Below are 16975 nucleotides of genomic sequence, written 5' to 3'. Positions count from 1 at the left end.
AAATATGTAACTGATCTTTACCTTTCAGTTTGAATGTAAATCATGGAACAGGTCAATGATGTTAAATGTGTCTTACCATTGGCAAGTAGTGGGATTAGTTTGCAAGAATTGAAAACTTGATCTGACACTTGTGGTCACAAATGATAAAACTTGGTGTCAAAGGCCTTAATCTGCTTTTATAACTGAAATAAACAACTTCATCCAGAATGGAAAGGGTTGATTTGTTAATTCAAAAGTTGTTGTGAATGATAAATTCATAACTGAATGCTTCTATGTGATTTATTAACACTGCCAATCTATTCTGAAATTGAAGCAACAACTAATCATAGTTGGTAGAAAATTACAACAGTTGCAGAAGATAAATGGGACTGACTTGGATCAACTGCTGAAGCTTTGTTAAATAATAAAATACAATGAAAATAAATTGAGGCATAAAGGGAGACGACACCAAGATATTTGTGGTTCGGCTGTAAGGCTTACATCCTTGGGAGGAAAATAATAGCACCATTCATCAACTTTGCTCAATTCAATATAGAGATACATCCCAATATATAGGAGTCCCAAGTTTGAGATAAAGATTATCCTTTATTGTTAAATGTATACTTATCTCTATCTCTTTGTTTAAATAAAACTTTAACATTGCTCTTGTTATGAAGATATGTTCTGGTTGATACATGATCCTATGCCTCCTTGGTTGTTGATTTGTTGCAGAAGCAGATGCCAGTAGGGTTTTGCTAGGTAGATGAAAGCATAGTGTGTCAGTTCTGTTGTCTTCTAAAGAAAGAATTAAATAATTACTGATCTGAATGAACCTTTAGTTTAGTCTTTCCAGCCTACCTGTGCCAACACCTGTTCTTCTAATAATATATTTTTCTCATTTGATACAGTCTACAAGCAGTTAGAAAGACCTTGTAAAACAAATTATTCTTATTCATAATTTATTTGTTTTGAATATGCTTTACTTTGATAGTATTTCCTATATTTTCTTTAAAAATAAATTATTGACTTGCTTTTAGGCTGGCTATCCAAAGGCTTGAGATTACGAAAAATGAATTGCAGCACAAGATTGCAAAGGAGGTAAAGTCTTATTTTTTATTTAGCAATTATTTTCCTCCTCTTTCAGAGAACATTGTTATTGTCACTAATACAACTTGTTTTCCATCTATTTTAGGCTAGAGAAAACACAATTTTACAGGTCAGCATGGAGAGAAGGAAGCAAGCTTTAAATGAGCGTCGTTTGGCCCTTGAACATGATGTATGATCTTTTCTCAATGCTCTTATTTGCTTCCTATACCTCATGCTTTTGCTCAAAATGTTAAGTTTGGCATGCCTGTTTAACCATAATTCAAATCTTAAATGGCCCTTTATTGAACTGCTCTTTGCTTTCTTGATTCCTCTCTGCTCTATAACTTCTTCAGTGGTTCTGTCCATGCTCATTAATTCACCCATCACATGTTCTATTGGTTTGCAAATATTTTATCAAGTTGTATTGACTTGGGGGATTTTTTTCACTTGAGATTTTTTCTGTTGCCAATTATAAAATTTAAATAACTAAAGAAATCCTGTTTTCTAGATTTTTATTAGCACAACAATGGGCTTTAGGGTGTTTGGGTTGACTAATGCCCCCCCTCGCCCCAAATGAATGCTCTATGCTTTGCATCCTTGTTTTATGCAGATTAAATGAATGTTTCCTCATTACTTTGGCCAAGAGCTCCCTATTGCCATTCTTTCTAAATTACTTTAACTTGGTTCTGAAGGACTCCAGAACTCAATCTTATCTTATTTTAACATGCTTTTACTGACTTTTGTATGATTGTTGTCATAGGTTGCGAGACTCCAAGATGAGCTCCAAGCTGAGAGAGATTTACATGCTGCTTTGGAGGTTGGATTGAACATATCTTTTGAACAGTTCCCAAGCTCTGTTGGTATGGATTCCAAGGTCTGTATTGTTCTATAAAGTTCAGTCTTTTCCTCCTCCTTGTGGCTGTTCACTTAGAACTCTCTGCAACACATTCTTATGAGTGTACTCTAATCTGAAGACAAGGGCTGAGCTTGAGGAAATTGCTCTTGCTGAAGCAGATGTTGCTAGGTTGAAGCAGAAAATTGCAGTACTCCATCATCAACTGAATCAGCAACGTCTGAGTCACTATGGCTCCCTCCCTGATGCATATGATTTTTGTAAAGACATCCAAAATCATAATTCCCAACCGTAAGTGGCAGAACCCAAATATATTATATTTTCTTTCTTCTGAAATTTACAGATGTTGGGGTGGTTATGGGCTATTTTTTGGAGTGTTCAAGGTACTGTAAAGAGTATTGATTTCTAAAAGTTCATTGCTCCCATTTTCAGGAAGCTATCCTCACTTCCAACTGAAGGAGAAATTATAAAGTTGCTTCATATATGAATTTATTCTGATGATGGATTATAATTCTTTTTGGATTTAATTATTTGGATTTTGTTCTAGCTTTCTGTGTCATCTGGTTGAAGATATCTTGCTGTTTTGGCCAAATTCTCATTATTCAACAAGAATGGGGTCTGTCAGAATATTCCAGAATTCATATTCCAGAATCTCTCTGTTTTAGGCAATGTATAGTTAGGAGATTATACAGTTCCTAACTTTCTCTGTTTTCCATCTAGATTAGTTGATTGCTAATTCTTAGGAGATTCCTAGTTTTTAGGGATGTGATTAGATTTCTCTTTTGTGTATATATTCTGTCCATGTACTGCCCTTTGATGGAGTGAAGAAAAATTAACTTTTTTGGAATCAGAGTCTAGGCTCTCTCTTTGAATTTTTTTCCCAAAAGCCGTGTTCCCCCTGTGATAAAAAACCCTCCTTGTATCGACATGTCTAATTAATGTCACCACAAGTCTCAAAACTCTTGTTCTTGCTGAAGAAGCAATTAGCAATACACCCTTGGGAGAATTGCGAAATCTCCATTCCTCTTATAGATTGAATGGAAAAAATTATCTAAAGCGATCACAACTGGTTCAAACGTCTCTCAAAGGGAAAGGAAAACTTAGTCATATCCTTGGCATAGGACCAAAACTTGATGACCCTAAGTTTGGAGCATGGGATGAATAGGACCTGTTGGTCATGGCATGGATTTGGAATGAAATGGTATCAGAAATCAGTGATACTTGTATGTTCTTGTCCATGACAAAGGAGATTTGGGAGGCTATTCAACAGACATACTCCAAGAAGAACGACTCAACCCAGATTTATGAGATCAAGATCAAATTGATGGCTGCCAAACAAGGTAATCATTTTGTCACTGAGTATATGAATTTATTGAAGAATTTATGGCAGGAGATGGATCGCTACTGATCCATTCCAATGAAAGACCATGATGATGATGCTACATTAATGAAGTTTATTGAAAAAGATCGAATCTATGATTTCTTGGTTGGACTTCAGCTAGAATATGATCAAGTTAGGGTTCAGATCTTTGGCAAGGACGAGTTACCATCGTTGAATGAGACATTGCTATTATCCGAGTAGAAGGGATGTGATGCTTAATGATCAAGCGATGGAAGGATCGGCGTTAACAACAAGGGGCTACAAGGATAATCCTCTAGACAAGCAAGCTGCTTCGCATTCAAAGGGTAAGAAATCTGAATCCAAGCAAAACAACAGGTTCAATATTGTGTGTAACTATTGCAAGAAAAAAGGCCATGTTAAAGATGAATGCTATAAGTTTCATGGTAGACCCCAGGATGTTGACTGTGGGTATGGTAGACAAAGGAAGTGATAGGCAAATCTATCTCTGTCAAAGGAGGAGTTGGAATCCTAGGAAACCTCTAGCACAATGGAATTCAATAAAAAGGACATTGAGAAGTTGAAGGCCTTTCTTGAAACTCTAGGTACATCTTCCACCAACTTTAGTGTCTGGTCATTTGCACAATTAGGCATGTCTCTCGCCTCTCATGGTCTTAATGCTTCGGATTACAACCAACCCACTTCATGGATAATTGATTCTAGAGAAACCGATCACACGGCTTTTTCTTCAATTTCTTTCTAAACTTATACTCCATGTTCTAGCTCCCAGAAAATTATCACAACTAATAGATCCTCCATCGCCATAGCTAGAATAGGTGACATTCATCTAAGCCTTCTCTGACCTTAAAAATGGCTTACATGTCCCAAAACTCACCGCAAATCTCATATCCGTTCAACACCTGATCAATGACTCAAATTGCATTCTAACTTTTCTTTCAAATTACTATGTTTTTCAGGATTGAGATTCAAGGTGGACGATTGGGCATGCTAAGGAAAACAATGGGCTTATCTTGAATTGGCAGACAAAATTGGGGGGTTCAATAAGGTTCACTTCTCTATTTCTTTGCCATACAATACAAATAGTACCACCCTGGGTCAGATTTGGCTTCAACATCACCTTTAGGTCATCCTTTGTTCAGGGTTCTTTGAGTCATGTTTCCATCTTTATTTAAAGATGTAGATGTCAACACATTTCATTGTGATATTTGTGAGCTTGCCAATCACAAACGTGTGCATTTTCCAATCAGTAATAAGAGATCCAAAGTGCCTTTCTTCTTAATACACATTGATATTTGGGGACCCTCTAATGTACAAAATATTTCTAGGGCTACTTGGTTTGTAACCTTTATGGACAATTGCACCCCTGTAACTTAGGTTTTTTCTTTTAAAGAAAAAATATGATGTGAGTGTCATTTTTCCAATCTTTCATAATGTGATTCAAAATCAATTTGGGGTAAAAATAAAAAAGATAAGGTCAGACAATGCACGAAATCATTTTGATCAAAACTTATTCTCATACTTTCAAAACGAAGGAATCATTCATAAATCTTTGTGTGTATCTACCCCTCGCCAAAATGGAGTGGCAAAGAGAAAAAATGTTTATTTGTTGTCTACTACCCATGCCTTGATGTTTCAAAACAAAGTCCCAAACTATCTATGGGGGGAAGCCGTTCTTACATCTGCTCATTTAATCAATTGCACACCCTTCCACACTCTTGATTTTAAGAGTCCTTGGCAAGTTTTCGCACATTTTTATCTGCATTTTACCTCTTCAATCTTCTTACCCACTTGGGTATTTGGCAGTGTTGTGTTTGTCCATGTTCACTTGCATAATCGTAACAAACTTGATCCAAGAGCTCTCAAATGTGTCTTCATATGGTATTCCTCTACTCAAAAGGGCTACAAATGTTACCACCTATTATCCCGCAAAACCTTTGCCTTAGCTGATGTCACTTTTGTTCAACATAAAAGTTTATTTTCCAATCATGGTCTTCAAGGGGAACCTAGGCCTTCGGAAGACAATGATTGGATTAATTTCTTATCCTTACCCATTTCCATCACGCAACAGCTTGACTCACTAGTCTCTCTGGAGTCCACTCTTATTGAAATCTGAACTGAGTCCAAGTTCAATTCCCAGCCATCAAAAATCTTAGAACTCGAACAGAGGCCACCTATTGAATCTGTCTATTCAAGAAGGAAGAGTATCATGACTTCACCAAAGCACACTCAACATTCCAAACCGAATCCCGGAATTGAGGTAAACATAGAGGTTAGTACTTCTCCTCCTATTATTGGGTCTAACCAATATTTCCCACTCTCAGATTCAAATAGTAATGAGGGTGATCTTGACCTTCCCATTGCACTCAGAAAAGGTAGCTGAAAATGTACAAGCCATCCTTTGTCTCATTTTGTGATCTTTGAAAGATTGTCACCTTCACACAAAAGCTTTCTCACCCACCTTAACTCCATTAAGATGCCCAAATTGTCTTTGAGGCACTAGAGAGTAAGGAGTGGAGACATGCCATGAAGTGGAAATGGATGCACTTGAAAAAAACAAAACATGGGAGGTGGTTGATTTATCGAGAGGAAATGACTAGTTGGATGCAAATGGGTGTTTTTTGTGAAATGCAAGGTAGATGGGTCTTTGGAGAGATACAAGACCAAACTGGTTGCAAAATGCTACATTCAAACATATAGTGTTGACTACCAAGACACATTTGCACCAGTGATCAAGACGAATACAATGAGCGTCTTGTTATCATTGGCAACAAATTTTGACTGGAATTTACACTAGTTTGATATAAAGAATGCCTTCTTACATGGGGATCTAGAAGAAGAAATTTACATGGTTTGTCCTTCGGAATTTGACATTGATACAAACAAGAAGGTGTTTAGACTAAAAAAGACACTCTATGGATTAAAACAATCTCCAAGAGGTTGGTTTGGTAGATTTACAAAACAATGTTTTCAATGGGATATACACAAAGTTAAGGCGACCATACCTTATTTGTGAAACACACAGTGTCGGGGGGGGGGGGGGGTGACTGCACTCCTAGTTTATGTAGATGACATTATTGTCACTGGAAATGATGAGAAGGAAGAGAAAGTCCTAAGGGAATGCCTATCTATGGAGTTTGAGATTAAGGATTTAGGGCAATTAAGCAATTAAGATACTTATTGGGAATATAAGTGGCACAGTCAAAAGGAGGAATCTTTATGTAAAAGTATGTTCTTGATCTAATTAATGAGACTAGCAAACAAGATGCAAGCTTGTAGAGGCACCAATTGAAACCGACCACAAGCTTGGTGAAGCAACAGAAGATGAGCCAGTGGATTCGGGAATGTATCAGAGACTCGTTGAAAGACTAATTTATTTATCTCACACTCGACCAAATATAGCCTATGCAGTTAGCATTGTGAGTCAATTCATGCACCACCCTAAGAAGACACATCTCCTTGCAATATATCGCATTCTTTAGTACTTGAAGGCACATATGGGCAAATGAATTCTATTTAAGAAGGGTACAAACTTCAATCTTGAAGTCTACATAGATGTAGACTATACATCAGTGTTCGAAAATTCGGCCTAGGCGGCCGCCTAGGCGCTGAGCGGCCACCGGTCGCGGCGATTTAGGGCTACTCGGCAGCCCTGTGCGCCATGCCTGACTAATCGGGCCGCGACACCGCCTAGGCGGACCAGGTGACGCCTAACCGCTTGGGCGGCCACTTGGTTCGCGCGCAGCCTGGGCCACCTAGGTCGTGTGCGTCTTGGGCCGACCTTATTTCCCCTTCCTTTTCTCTATTTCCCCTTTCCCTTTCTCTCTCTGGTTGTTCATCGCGGCTCCTCTCTCTCTCTCGTCTTCGATCTCCTCTTGGTCGTTTGCCGCCGCCGCCATCGATCTCTTCTCTTGGTCCTGCTCTCTCATTGCCGCCAACCTCACCTGTTGGTCGTTCTCTCTTGTCGCCTCCAATCTCATCTATTGGCTGTCATCTCTCGTCGCTGATCGCGTCTTGCTGCGGTATGTATCCAACTATCCATCTTTCTCTGCCAATGCAAGCTTGCGTTGCTGCTACGTTGTTGCTTGTTGCAGTAGCAAGCAGGAACGCAAAGCTGCTCGTTGCTCGCTTGTTGCTTGCTTGCTGCTTTTTGAAGTAGCAAGCTTGCGTTGCTTTACAACTTAATTCCATTATTTCACTTGTCTTTTCAACTTTGATTTACTTGAAAATAATATCAAATTACATCAAAAGGTTTTTAGAAAAAAAAATATCATTTTTCCTAGTTGCTGCCTAGGCCCCGCCTAGGCGCTAGGCCCCAGCCTGGCGCCCGACTAGCGCCTAGCGCGTTTTTGAACACTGCTATACATGCTCCATAGTTGATAGGAGATTAACATCTGGTTATTGCTCTTTTGTTGGGGGAAATTTAATCAAATGGAGGAGCAAGAAACAACCGGTAGTGGCAAGATCAAGTGTGGAAGTTGAGTTTAGGTCCATGGCACTAGGAATTTGTGAGCTTTTTTGGCTCAAGATAATACTAGATGATCTCAAAATTGAGTGGGAAAGTCCTATGAAACTATATTGTGACAATAAATCACTTATAAGTATTGCTTACAATTTGGTTCAACACGATCGAACTAAGCATGTGGAAGTATATCGGCACTTCATAAAAGAAAAGCTCAACAATGGATTAATTTGTACACCATATGTCCCATCAGGAGACCAACTTGTTAATGTTCTCACTAAAGGGCTAGCTAGCCATACGTTTAAAAAGATTGTTGGCAAGCTGGGAATGACAAACCTATATTCTCCAGCTTAAGGGGGAGTGTCAAAATATTCCAAAATTCATATTTCAGAATCTCTCTATTTTAGGCAATGCACAGATAGGAGATTGTACAGTTCCGAACTTTCCTTGTTTTCCATCTAGATTTGTTGATTGCTGATTCTTAGGAGATTCCTAATTTTTAGGGATGTGATTAGATTTCTCTTTTGTGTATATATTATGTCCGTGTACTGCCCTTTGATGGAGTGAAGAAAAATTAACTTTTTCCATAGGGTCTAATAAAAATGCAATATTTCTCACGTGCAGGATCTACCTATGTTTTTGTCATTGAATTTAGTGTAAAGATATGTTTATCCCCTCATAGTTTTTGGAGTCATAAGATTGCCAAGTGCCTTGTAGTGTTAGTGCATTAACTTTTCAAATTGTTAAGGTTGCTTTACTCAGTTCTGGCCAAAAAAAAAAAAAAGAAGACGATTTGAGGTAGGGTTAGGTTACTTTTTGGATATCATATCTCAATGTTCATGTAATTGATGTGGGACTAGTGTGGTTTCAGCCAATTGACCGAGTGAATAGAGTATATATGAATATAGTTTTTCACATGTCAAATACTAATATGAGCAAAATACGAGTGTAGCGGAAATGAGGATGTTAAGATGGATGTGCGGCCATACAAGAAAAAATAAAATTAGAAATGAAGTTATTCGTAATAAGATATGAGTAGTACCAATAGAGGAGAAGATGAGAGAGACTAGACTAAGATGGTTTGGTCATGTGAGAAGGAGACCAAGAGACGCTCCTGTGAGGAGAGTTGATGAAATGGAACAACTAATCAAAAAAAGAGATAGAGGCAGACCTAAGAAGACTTTGAGAGAAACATTAAAGTTTGATATGAAGTGTATGGATCTCAATGAAGATATGACAAAAGATAGAAATACATGGAAGTCTAGAATTCATGTAGCCGACCCCACATAGTGGGATAAAGGTTGGATATGTTGTTGTTGTATATGTTTTTCCTCATGGGTGGTGGTTTCAATGTCAAATCGACCAAAATTCATTATGCAGATTTGCTCTTGGAGTAATTAACTTGAAGCAAAGTAGTCCTGAAATAGCATTCCATATATGAAGGTTTTTTTTTTTTTTTTTTCAATTTTTTTCCCTGGCTAAATTTAGGGATTAGGGTAATACCATATTCACTTAAATGATATATCCAGTTAGATATTATTTTTCTTATTCTGTTTATATTTTTAATCTTGCAGTAAATACTTTCTACAAGATTTTGATACAACTCTGGCTTTTGTTAATGATGAAAGGAAACAAGGAGCCGAGGTAATTGCCCTTATGTTGTCTTTGCTTGTTGGTTTTGAGATGTTTGAAATTTTCATTGGTGGCATGCTGATTATTATTCAGTTGGTTCACTAAGCATTTACAGCCCCTCCCTCCCTCTCAACGCCAAAAAAAAAAAAAAATTGCTATCCAGTTAGATTCCTTCCCCTCCCCCACCCCCCCCCACCCCAAAAAAAAAATATATATATATATATATATATTAGTAAGTAATAAGGGCAAAAACAAAAAAAAGTTTCCTCGCGTGAGAGTGCACAAGTTTTTTAATGTTGTATTATTCAAGTATAACCTAGGAAGCAAACTAGCTTCCAGGTCCAATTTAATTATGAGTTTTTCTGAGACACTACAGGGTGGCCTCAAACTGGGTAGCTAGTTTTGAGCTTCTATCTAACCCTTTCTGTGCCGCATGCATAACAGAGTTCGCCTCAATGTAAACTCAATGAAGAAGAAAGTGTCTCCCTCTTCCCTTCTTTTTGATAAGCATTGACGTCCCATGGGTCTTGCATGTCTTGACATTATCCATACGTAATTGTTGACCATCTTGCTGTAGGAAGATTTATCAGGGGCAGCAATGAGAAATGCTACCGGACAAGTGCTAATGTGTGGCAGTATTAGGCATCCTGCTCGAATGCAATTCATGGACTCAGCAAGCATTAGTGATTTGAACGATGCTGAGCCATGCACAAGTACTTCTATGGATGGGCTTAATGCCATTGATTTTGTTTCCTTGCCTTCCAGTTCAGTCACAGCAGAGGTATGACCATGAATTTCAACTACAACCACAACTAAGATGTTTGCTTGACCACAAATTGCAAAAAAAAATGAAGAAAATATGCACATTTATGTCATTTTGAACTCTGTAAAAGCCTGGTTATTTCATTTAGATTTGAATGGTGATACTCTCTTACAATCGAGATGTTTACTTTGCAAAAGCAATGCAGACGTTAGGACTAATTTAGTACAAAGTTCTTCTAGTTAATGTGAAGTTGAGATCTATTACTTGCCAGTTTTCAGATTAATACAGATTATCCATTTGCCTTCTCCTTTTCTTCTAGTAGCTACTTTCTGGGGAAAGAAGCACGAAAAGAAAATTACAGCCTTTTCGAGTGACCTTTGTTTTCTCCATTTCCAAATCTGCATTTGTCTTAATGGTTGCAGGTGATGAATCACTCTAGGAGTCTTTCGGCTGCATCTTCTGCTTTGGAAGAATTGACAACACTTCTAGACCATTTCAAGGAACGAAAATCTCAGCTGATGGAACAACTTCACAGCCTCAGCTTGAACTGTGGGCCGGAATCTTCACAAGGTTTTGCTTATAAATCATCTCCAGCATGGATTTGATCAAAGATACTGCTTCTCAAGGCATTTGAGAGGTCAACTTCTTACCTCTTTTTTTTATTTTTTATTGTTTTTGCATAAACCATATTATACCAAAAAGGGTGCACAAAATTGAACTACTATTTAAATTCACAAAATGAAATGTACTTGTTGGGAGGATCCTGCTCTTACAAGTGGAAACATAAATATGTAAAGTACGCAAGCGCTTGTAGCCACTGAAAACAACGCTTATTTTTCTGTTTTCAGTGGAAGGACTATCTGCTCAGCTACAATTGAATTTATTAGAGTTGTCTCACTAATTCCTTCCATATGAATCGTTGCAAAATTAATCAAAATGCATTAAACAAGTCTATTGATTTAATTTTTCCATATATTAAGCCTACCCGCTGCTCAAGACTAATAATAATAGTACAGATTACAGATTGTAAATTCAGGCTGACTTGTCCCAATTCACAAATTTTTAACTCTGCACTTTGTTCAATTTATTTATGTTTAAAATGTGATTTTGACCTTAATGCATCTTACATATTTAAGGTTGAAATATAAAATTCACAGCTTTAATGATTTGTCATAAAATTATTTAAAATAAAATAATTTAATACATGATATAAATATCTATGAATTTTATATTTTGAGTCAAATTGAAACATTATATGTATATACTAATTTCTTACTCGGGTCAAGTTTGCCTGTCACGAGCATAGAGGGAGGGTGTGTGTTGGGGGTTATAGTGCACGGAAACGGAAATGGGAAACGGAAAACGTTTTCGATAGGAAACGAAAACATAGAAACGAATATTTTTTAAAAAAATAAGCATAAATAGAGTTCGAAATAGGAATAAGAAACGTTTTCGAAACGTTTCAGAAATAGGAAAACGACACCTATGAGGTGTTTTCATGCAATATAGGTTGGGGAAGGGGTGGTGCTGTCTACGCCCTTTCTCTGATTTTTCTCACGTTGGGCAAAAGTTGTTGCCGAACAACATAATAATTTTGTGTGTATATATATCTATTGTTATCTTTAATAAATTCATTTGTGTTTTAAAAATATAATGAAGTTATGTCTCACTCCATGAAATATAGGAATAAAAAAAATAGCTATTCATAATCTTATACTGTGTTTATATTTTAATAATATTAAAAAAAATCCCAAAACTTTTACAGCCAAGAAAAAAATTCTAATTTAGATTATCTAAAAACCGTCTAAAAAATCATATTATGTTTCTAAGACATTACGATAATAATATATATATTTTTTATTCTTAATAAGATTAAATATATTATTGTCATGAACACATAATCACGCATAATTAATTTAAAATAATTGACTTAAAATATATTATTATTAAATAATTAATTAATTTACTAAGGAAAACTTTATTATCCTCATTTGTTTTTGTTGTTTTCATTTTTTATTAAATAAAGAAATGTTGTTTGAATTGTTTTGTTCAAAAATGAACTTTCATTTAAAAAAATAAAATAAAAATTGGCGAAACACGTAAACACTAAAACGTGTTCATCTCAATTTTCTTCATTTTTTTATTTAATTGTTTAATATCTTTTCAAATATTTATTTTACAAGTAATTCAAAGGCTAAGTAAAGAATAAAGCATAAATAAAATAAAATTATATTAAAAAAATAATTATCAAATGAAATCAAGCCCGAAGTCCTTTTTTTGTTGTTGTTTTCAGTCTTCAATTTTTCAAAATACTGAAAGCACGTTTATTTTATTATTTTCAAAAACATATTTTTGAAAACAAAGAAAAGTTTTGTAAAAAAAACTCAAAATGTGTTTTTAACCAAAACTAGTTGAAAACACCAAAACGTGAAAAATAAACCCACACCTCACCCCAAACCCAATCTCGCACACACACAAAACTTATCATTTCTTTCTTCCTTTTGCTCTCATTTTTTCTTTATTCTCAAGCTACCGTCAATTTCGCCCGCCACCACCAACTCCTCTTTTCTTCTTCATCCTCCATTGTTGACGATTGCATGAAGCCAACGATAATAAAGACCAACGGCCATGGTGAAACAACATCCAAACGACGACCGTGGCAGAGAAATAAAGCCCGACGACCATGGTAATGCACAAGGCCATGGTCAGTTGAACATGGCAAAGGCACTCTAGGTCTCTGATCGTCGAAAACAACCGGTCACGATGGCTGGTAGTGATCGACTGCGTTTTTGAGTTTTAGCCGAAAATTAAAAATCAAATCTATGAAAATGTAGTTGTTAAATCTGACTCATTTTTGTGTATATTAACTCCCTTGACTTAGACTTTTTAATAATAAACTCTAATCGTGTGAATCTCTGGCTAACAGTGGTTGCTTGCGAAAGAGAAGATGTATGCGTTGTGGAGGAAATAGAAAAAGAAAAAAAAAAAAAGTTCTATTCTTAAATTTAAAAAATAAAATTATATATTTATTTAAAATTTTAAAAATTATAATATATTATAATTAAAAATATAAGATAACATATAATATATTATTAAGTGTATTACACATATTTAATATAAAATGTTATATTTAAAAGTATTAATTCTATTATTTAATAATCAACTTTATTAAATAAAATATTATAAAATAATTTTTTTTAAATTTTATAGCAAACGTATTTTTTAATTTTTTGTTTTAAAAATAGTTTTTTAGAATGTCAAAAAGAATTTATTTTTAAAAATTTTAAAGTTGACATTTAAAATATAAAATTAAAAATAAATTAAAAATTTAAAATTAAAACTAAAAAGTGAAATATGAAGAGAATAGATTTAATTTTCGCCATTGTTCCGTCCAAATCGTTTGACGGTGGGCTATCTTGACATTTTACTTAAAATTCTAGGTCTTAGTGTAGTATCTTCTAGCTTTTAGGGTTTAAGTGAAAAAACGTTCTATTTGAGGGAGATCTCGGTGTAATAACGATATAATTGTCCTTGTCGACTCAAGAGCGCAGCGAGGAGTCCATAAGTGGTCCGTTTACAACGTCCACCACAAGCCTCTCTCTCTCTCTCCCCTTTTATCTCTTTGCTTCAGGGCTCTCCGACTCGTGGTCGATGAAGCTTCGCAGTCTCAGGTATGTATTGTGTTATGAAACTAGGCCCTAGGTGTTGTTCGACTTGAAGCTTCCTTTCTTCCTTTCAACTTTTCTGTGTTAGAAGCTCGAATTTCTCGTTTCCATGATTTTCAGCTCTATTAATTCTTGGCTGTATCTAATTGCTTTCTAATTTGTTCACGCATTTACTCTGATAGTGTTAGTCGCTTTCAGGGAATCCAAAAAAAAAAAAAAAAAAGTTTTCCTGATGATAGAGCAAGAACACAAACGCGAAGAGAATACAGTACTTCATTCTTCTAATACTACTATTGAGAAAGCATATTGAGGACGGATAGATTGAGTTACATATATTTTGGGGGTTTTCTCCTTAAGAACTGAAGTCACTTTGAAGCTTCTTAGAAATTTATTGTGTTGACGCAGTGATAGATTGGGGTGCTTCTTGGAATTCATCTTCATCTCTTAGATACCCGAGATCCTTATGAGAAAACAGAGAAATAGATTCTTCAGTGTGTAATTATCTGTTATCTAAGCTTCAAAAATTTTAGATCGAAAATTTGTGTTTTCCCACTATGGCTCTTCGTCAACCAGAAAACAAATTAATCAATAAATAAAAATTAAAAGCATTAGTTGTGCTAACTTCCATTTCTTGCTATTTTCAGTGAATCAGCAAATCTTCTGGTTGCTCGAATGTGAATATTGGTTGCAATTTGTATTCTCCCGCTATGACCTTTCAGTTTCCTAGTAACATTATAAGAGCCTCAAGTAAAAAACTTCTCTTGTTATTATGGTCGACAATTATTATTTTGTTCTTTTTATATATTAATATAGCCTCCTTTTACTTTCTCGTTGTGTTGTGAGATTTATTTTTTATTTGGCTTAGATCTTACTGGAAATAATTAGTGTGTGGGCATAACTTTTTAATGCCAGCACTATAAATCCATTAATCAAGATTTGTCCAAACAAGAAAAAAGAGAAAGAAACAGCTTCATTACAGTTTTCAACTAACACACGTCTAGTTACCAGGGTTTCATTTTGATTGGAATTTTAAAGTGGACAATGTTATTCTCATGCTTACATTTTGAAATAGGTTGTTCTTGACACAGCTTTGTGATGCGTTTACAGTGGTTGGCCTAGTGAATCAAAGATGTTTTGTGGCTGAAGTGTATATATTAGTGGGATCTTCAATTATCAGCAATGAATTTTGGATTTCTGAGTATCCCCTTGTTTGGGACCAATTCAAATAAAGACATGGAGACAAACTTTATGTCGATGACTGCACCTCTGGGAAAACCCAGACAACAGGTTCATTTTGATATCAAATTATGGGCTTGGTCTCTGCTATCATTTGTTCATTGGGTTATTAATGCTAGAGATAAAGTTCAAGTGCCATCTGTTGTTAACAAGAACTTGAAAAAGCATGCACGATATTGCATTGCTGACTCTAATGTTGGTTATTCAAATATACGCTTCAGACCATATGTATCCAAGGTTCCATGGCATACAGGTCCAAGAGCATTTCTTTGCCAGTTATTCCCTCGTTATGGGCATTATTGTGGACCCAATTGGTCGAGTGGGAAAGATAGAGGATCTCTTCTTTGGGACAAACGTCCAATTGATTGGTTGGACTTTTGCTGCTATTGTCATGACATTGGATATGACAGTCATGACCAGGCTGAACTTCTTAAGGCGGACCTAGCATTTCTTGAGTGCTTGGAGAGGCCTCACATGAGTACAAAAGGGGATGCTCGTGTTGCTCATCTTTATAGGACAATGTGTATTTCAGGTACTCAACACTCAGAAAGTGTCTTCTAGTATCGAATTAAATAGCAATTAAACCATCATATATTTCTTTTTGTTCCCCTCTTTTTTCCTTCCTGCTAATTGAAAATTAGTCTTCTTTTTTGGGTTCTATTCCCATTAAAACTTCTTCTTTTGCTAAGTAGACTTATTTTATTTTTTTATTACATTCATTATTTCCTTTTTCTTCTCTTGGTATATATAGTATACATATCAGTGTTCTTTCTCTTCATCTTTGACTTCTTTTTTGGCGGGTGGGGGTCACGGAGTTATTGCTTTGTGGTAGCTTTCTTTGCTTATGAGGGGCATTTCCATGTTCTCTTGCGTCTGTGTTTATATATGCTTCTATTGCAGGTCTCAAGAGTGTACTTATACCTTACAGAAAGCATCTATTGTATCTACAGTCGGGGCAGTTATCAATTGGGTTTGGATGGCTAAGCAACATGAAATGGAAAGGATGGACTGTGCCAAAAACTTGAAATGTTGGTCATTGGTTATTTAAGGGTACTCACTGTGCCAAGTCAACTGAAGCAAGGGCCATTAGGATTTAATGTGTTTTTTGGCTTCCTCCAAACCGTATGCCATGTAAATTTTTTTTTTTAACTCTTAGCATCAAGTGTCTTTTTGTTGCCATATCATCGTTATTTGACATATAGGTAGTCATTTAAGATTGTTTTTGCACTACCTAATTGTATTTATAGCCATATCTTGTCCGGGGTTCTGCTTTGAAGTTTAAGAATGGTCTATTACCCAGCCTATTAGTATTGGCCTAGTATTATTGTGCCTTACGATATATTCTCGTGGACTGATCATGCCTAAAGGACTAACCCTTGTAGTGGTGATTGTTAATTCCATTGTCAGCATGTGTAGCTGATCTAAGATAAGCTTCTCTTAGATCATTCTTCCAGCAGTAGCCCTTCTGAGACTTGAGGTTGTTCAATGAGGGTAAGTCGTTAGATTTGTTGAATGTTTGTAGTTTCAGAACTTTGAAGTGATCCTTTTTTTTTTTTTTTGCTTTATGCCTCAAGAACCTTCTTCATGTTTGAGTTTTTGCATTGATACTAAATGTGGAAGTGATCCTCGAGGAGTCGTTCTCCTACCTGAGACATGTTTACTATTTTGTATTTGTACCAAAGTCTTTTCAAGGTTACATCTTTTATGAACCTTGGTAGCAATTGTTCTTTTGCAAAAGGATATGCAAAATAGAATAAAATAATATATAAAAATGACCCTCCCCAGTCTTGTGCACCAATGTGACCTTTTTAGGACTTATTATTGGTTGTGCACTATCCAAAAGTTATACTTGTTATAACAATTGAGATTTTTCATTTTGGGTAGATTAATTTTGTGACGATGAACATATTATAGTATCTGATGTTGAATTTTTTTTTCCTCT

General features: G+C 35.7%; 2 protein-coding genes across 6 annotated transcripts in view; both read left to right on the top strand.

Annotated features, from left to right (window-relative positions):
* LOC127798312 (rho GTPase-activating protein 7-like) overlaps window positions 1-11033 on the top strand; it is a 28510-nt gene extending 17477 nt beyond the window's left edge. Inside the window, exons 16-22 of one of the 2 annotated variants that reach the window (XM_052331786.1) lie at window positions 1017-1077; window positions 1172-1255; window positions 1826-1939; window positions 2040-2209; window positions 9312-9381; window positions 9947-10150; window positions 10555-11033. In XM_052331786.1, the coding sequence (XP_052187746.1) occupies window positions 1017-1077; window positions 1172-1255; window positions 1826-1939; window positions 2040-2209; window positions 9312-9381; window positions 9947-10150; window positions 10555-10737 (886 nt within the window). In that variant the 3' untranslated portion in view covers window positions 10738-11033. Of the gene's footprint in view, window positions 1-1016; window positions 1078-1171; window positions 1256-1825; window positions 1940-2039; window positions 2210-9311; window positions 9382-9946; window positions 10151-10554 lie in introns of those variants that run through there. The other variant, XM_052331787.1, reaches the window with a different exon arrangement.
* A 2614-nt stretch (window positions 11034-13647) lies between these two features.
* LOC127796230 (uncharacterized) lies at window positions 13648-16486 on the top strand. 4 transcript variants are annotated; one of them, XM_052328267.1, is made up of 3 exons: window positions 13648-13803; window positions 14905-15565; window positions 15934-16486. In XM_052328267.1, exons 2-3 carry the CDS (start codon window positions 14977-14979, stop codon window positions 16056-16058), a joined length of 714 nt encoding a protein of 237 aa, XP_052184227.1. In that variant the 5' UTR covers window positions 13648-13803; window positions 14905-14976; the 3' UTR covers window positions 16059-16486. The 4 variants fall into 4 exon arrangements, with proteins under 4 accessions (XP_052184227.1, XP_052184228.1, XP_052184229.1 ...); XM_052328268.1 differs by having other exon boundaries at window positions 13685-13803; window positions 14886-15565; XM_052328269.1 differs by having other exon boundaries at window positions 13697-13803; window positions 14870-15565.
* The last annotated feature ends 489 nt before the right edge of the window (window positions 16487-16975 follow it).

This window comes from Diospyros lotus, chromosome 3 (genome assembly GCF_014633365.1).
Source record: "Diospyros lotus cultivar Yz01 chromosome 3, ASM1463336v1, whole genome shotgun sequence".
NCBI lineage: Eukaryota > Viridiplantae > Streptophyta > Magnoliopsida > Ericales > Ebenaceae > Diospyros > Diospyros lotus.
This window is presented reverse-complemented; position numbering and strand designations above follow the sequence as displayed.

What these genes read in the sequence shown, in the direction of transcription:
- LOC127796230 (XM_052328267.1), top strand. Translation starts at nt 14,977, where the DNA reads ATGAATTTTGGATTTCTGAGTATCCCCTTGTTTGGGACCAATTCAAAT. An exon ending in TAGGACAATGTGTATTTCAG is followed by an intron (nt 15,566 to 15,933) that starts GTACTCAACACT and finishes CTTCTATTGCAG; the next exon opens with GTCTCAAGAGTGTACTTATA.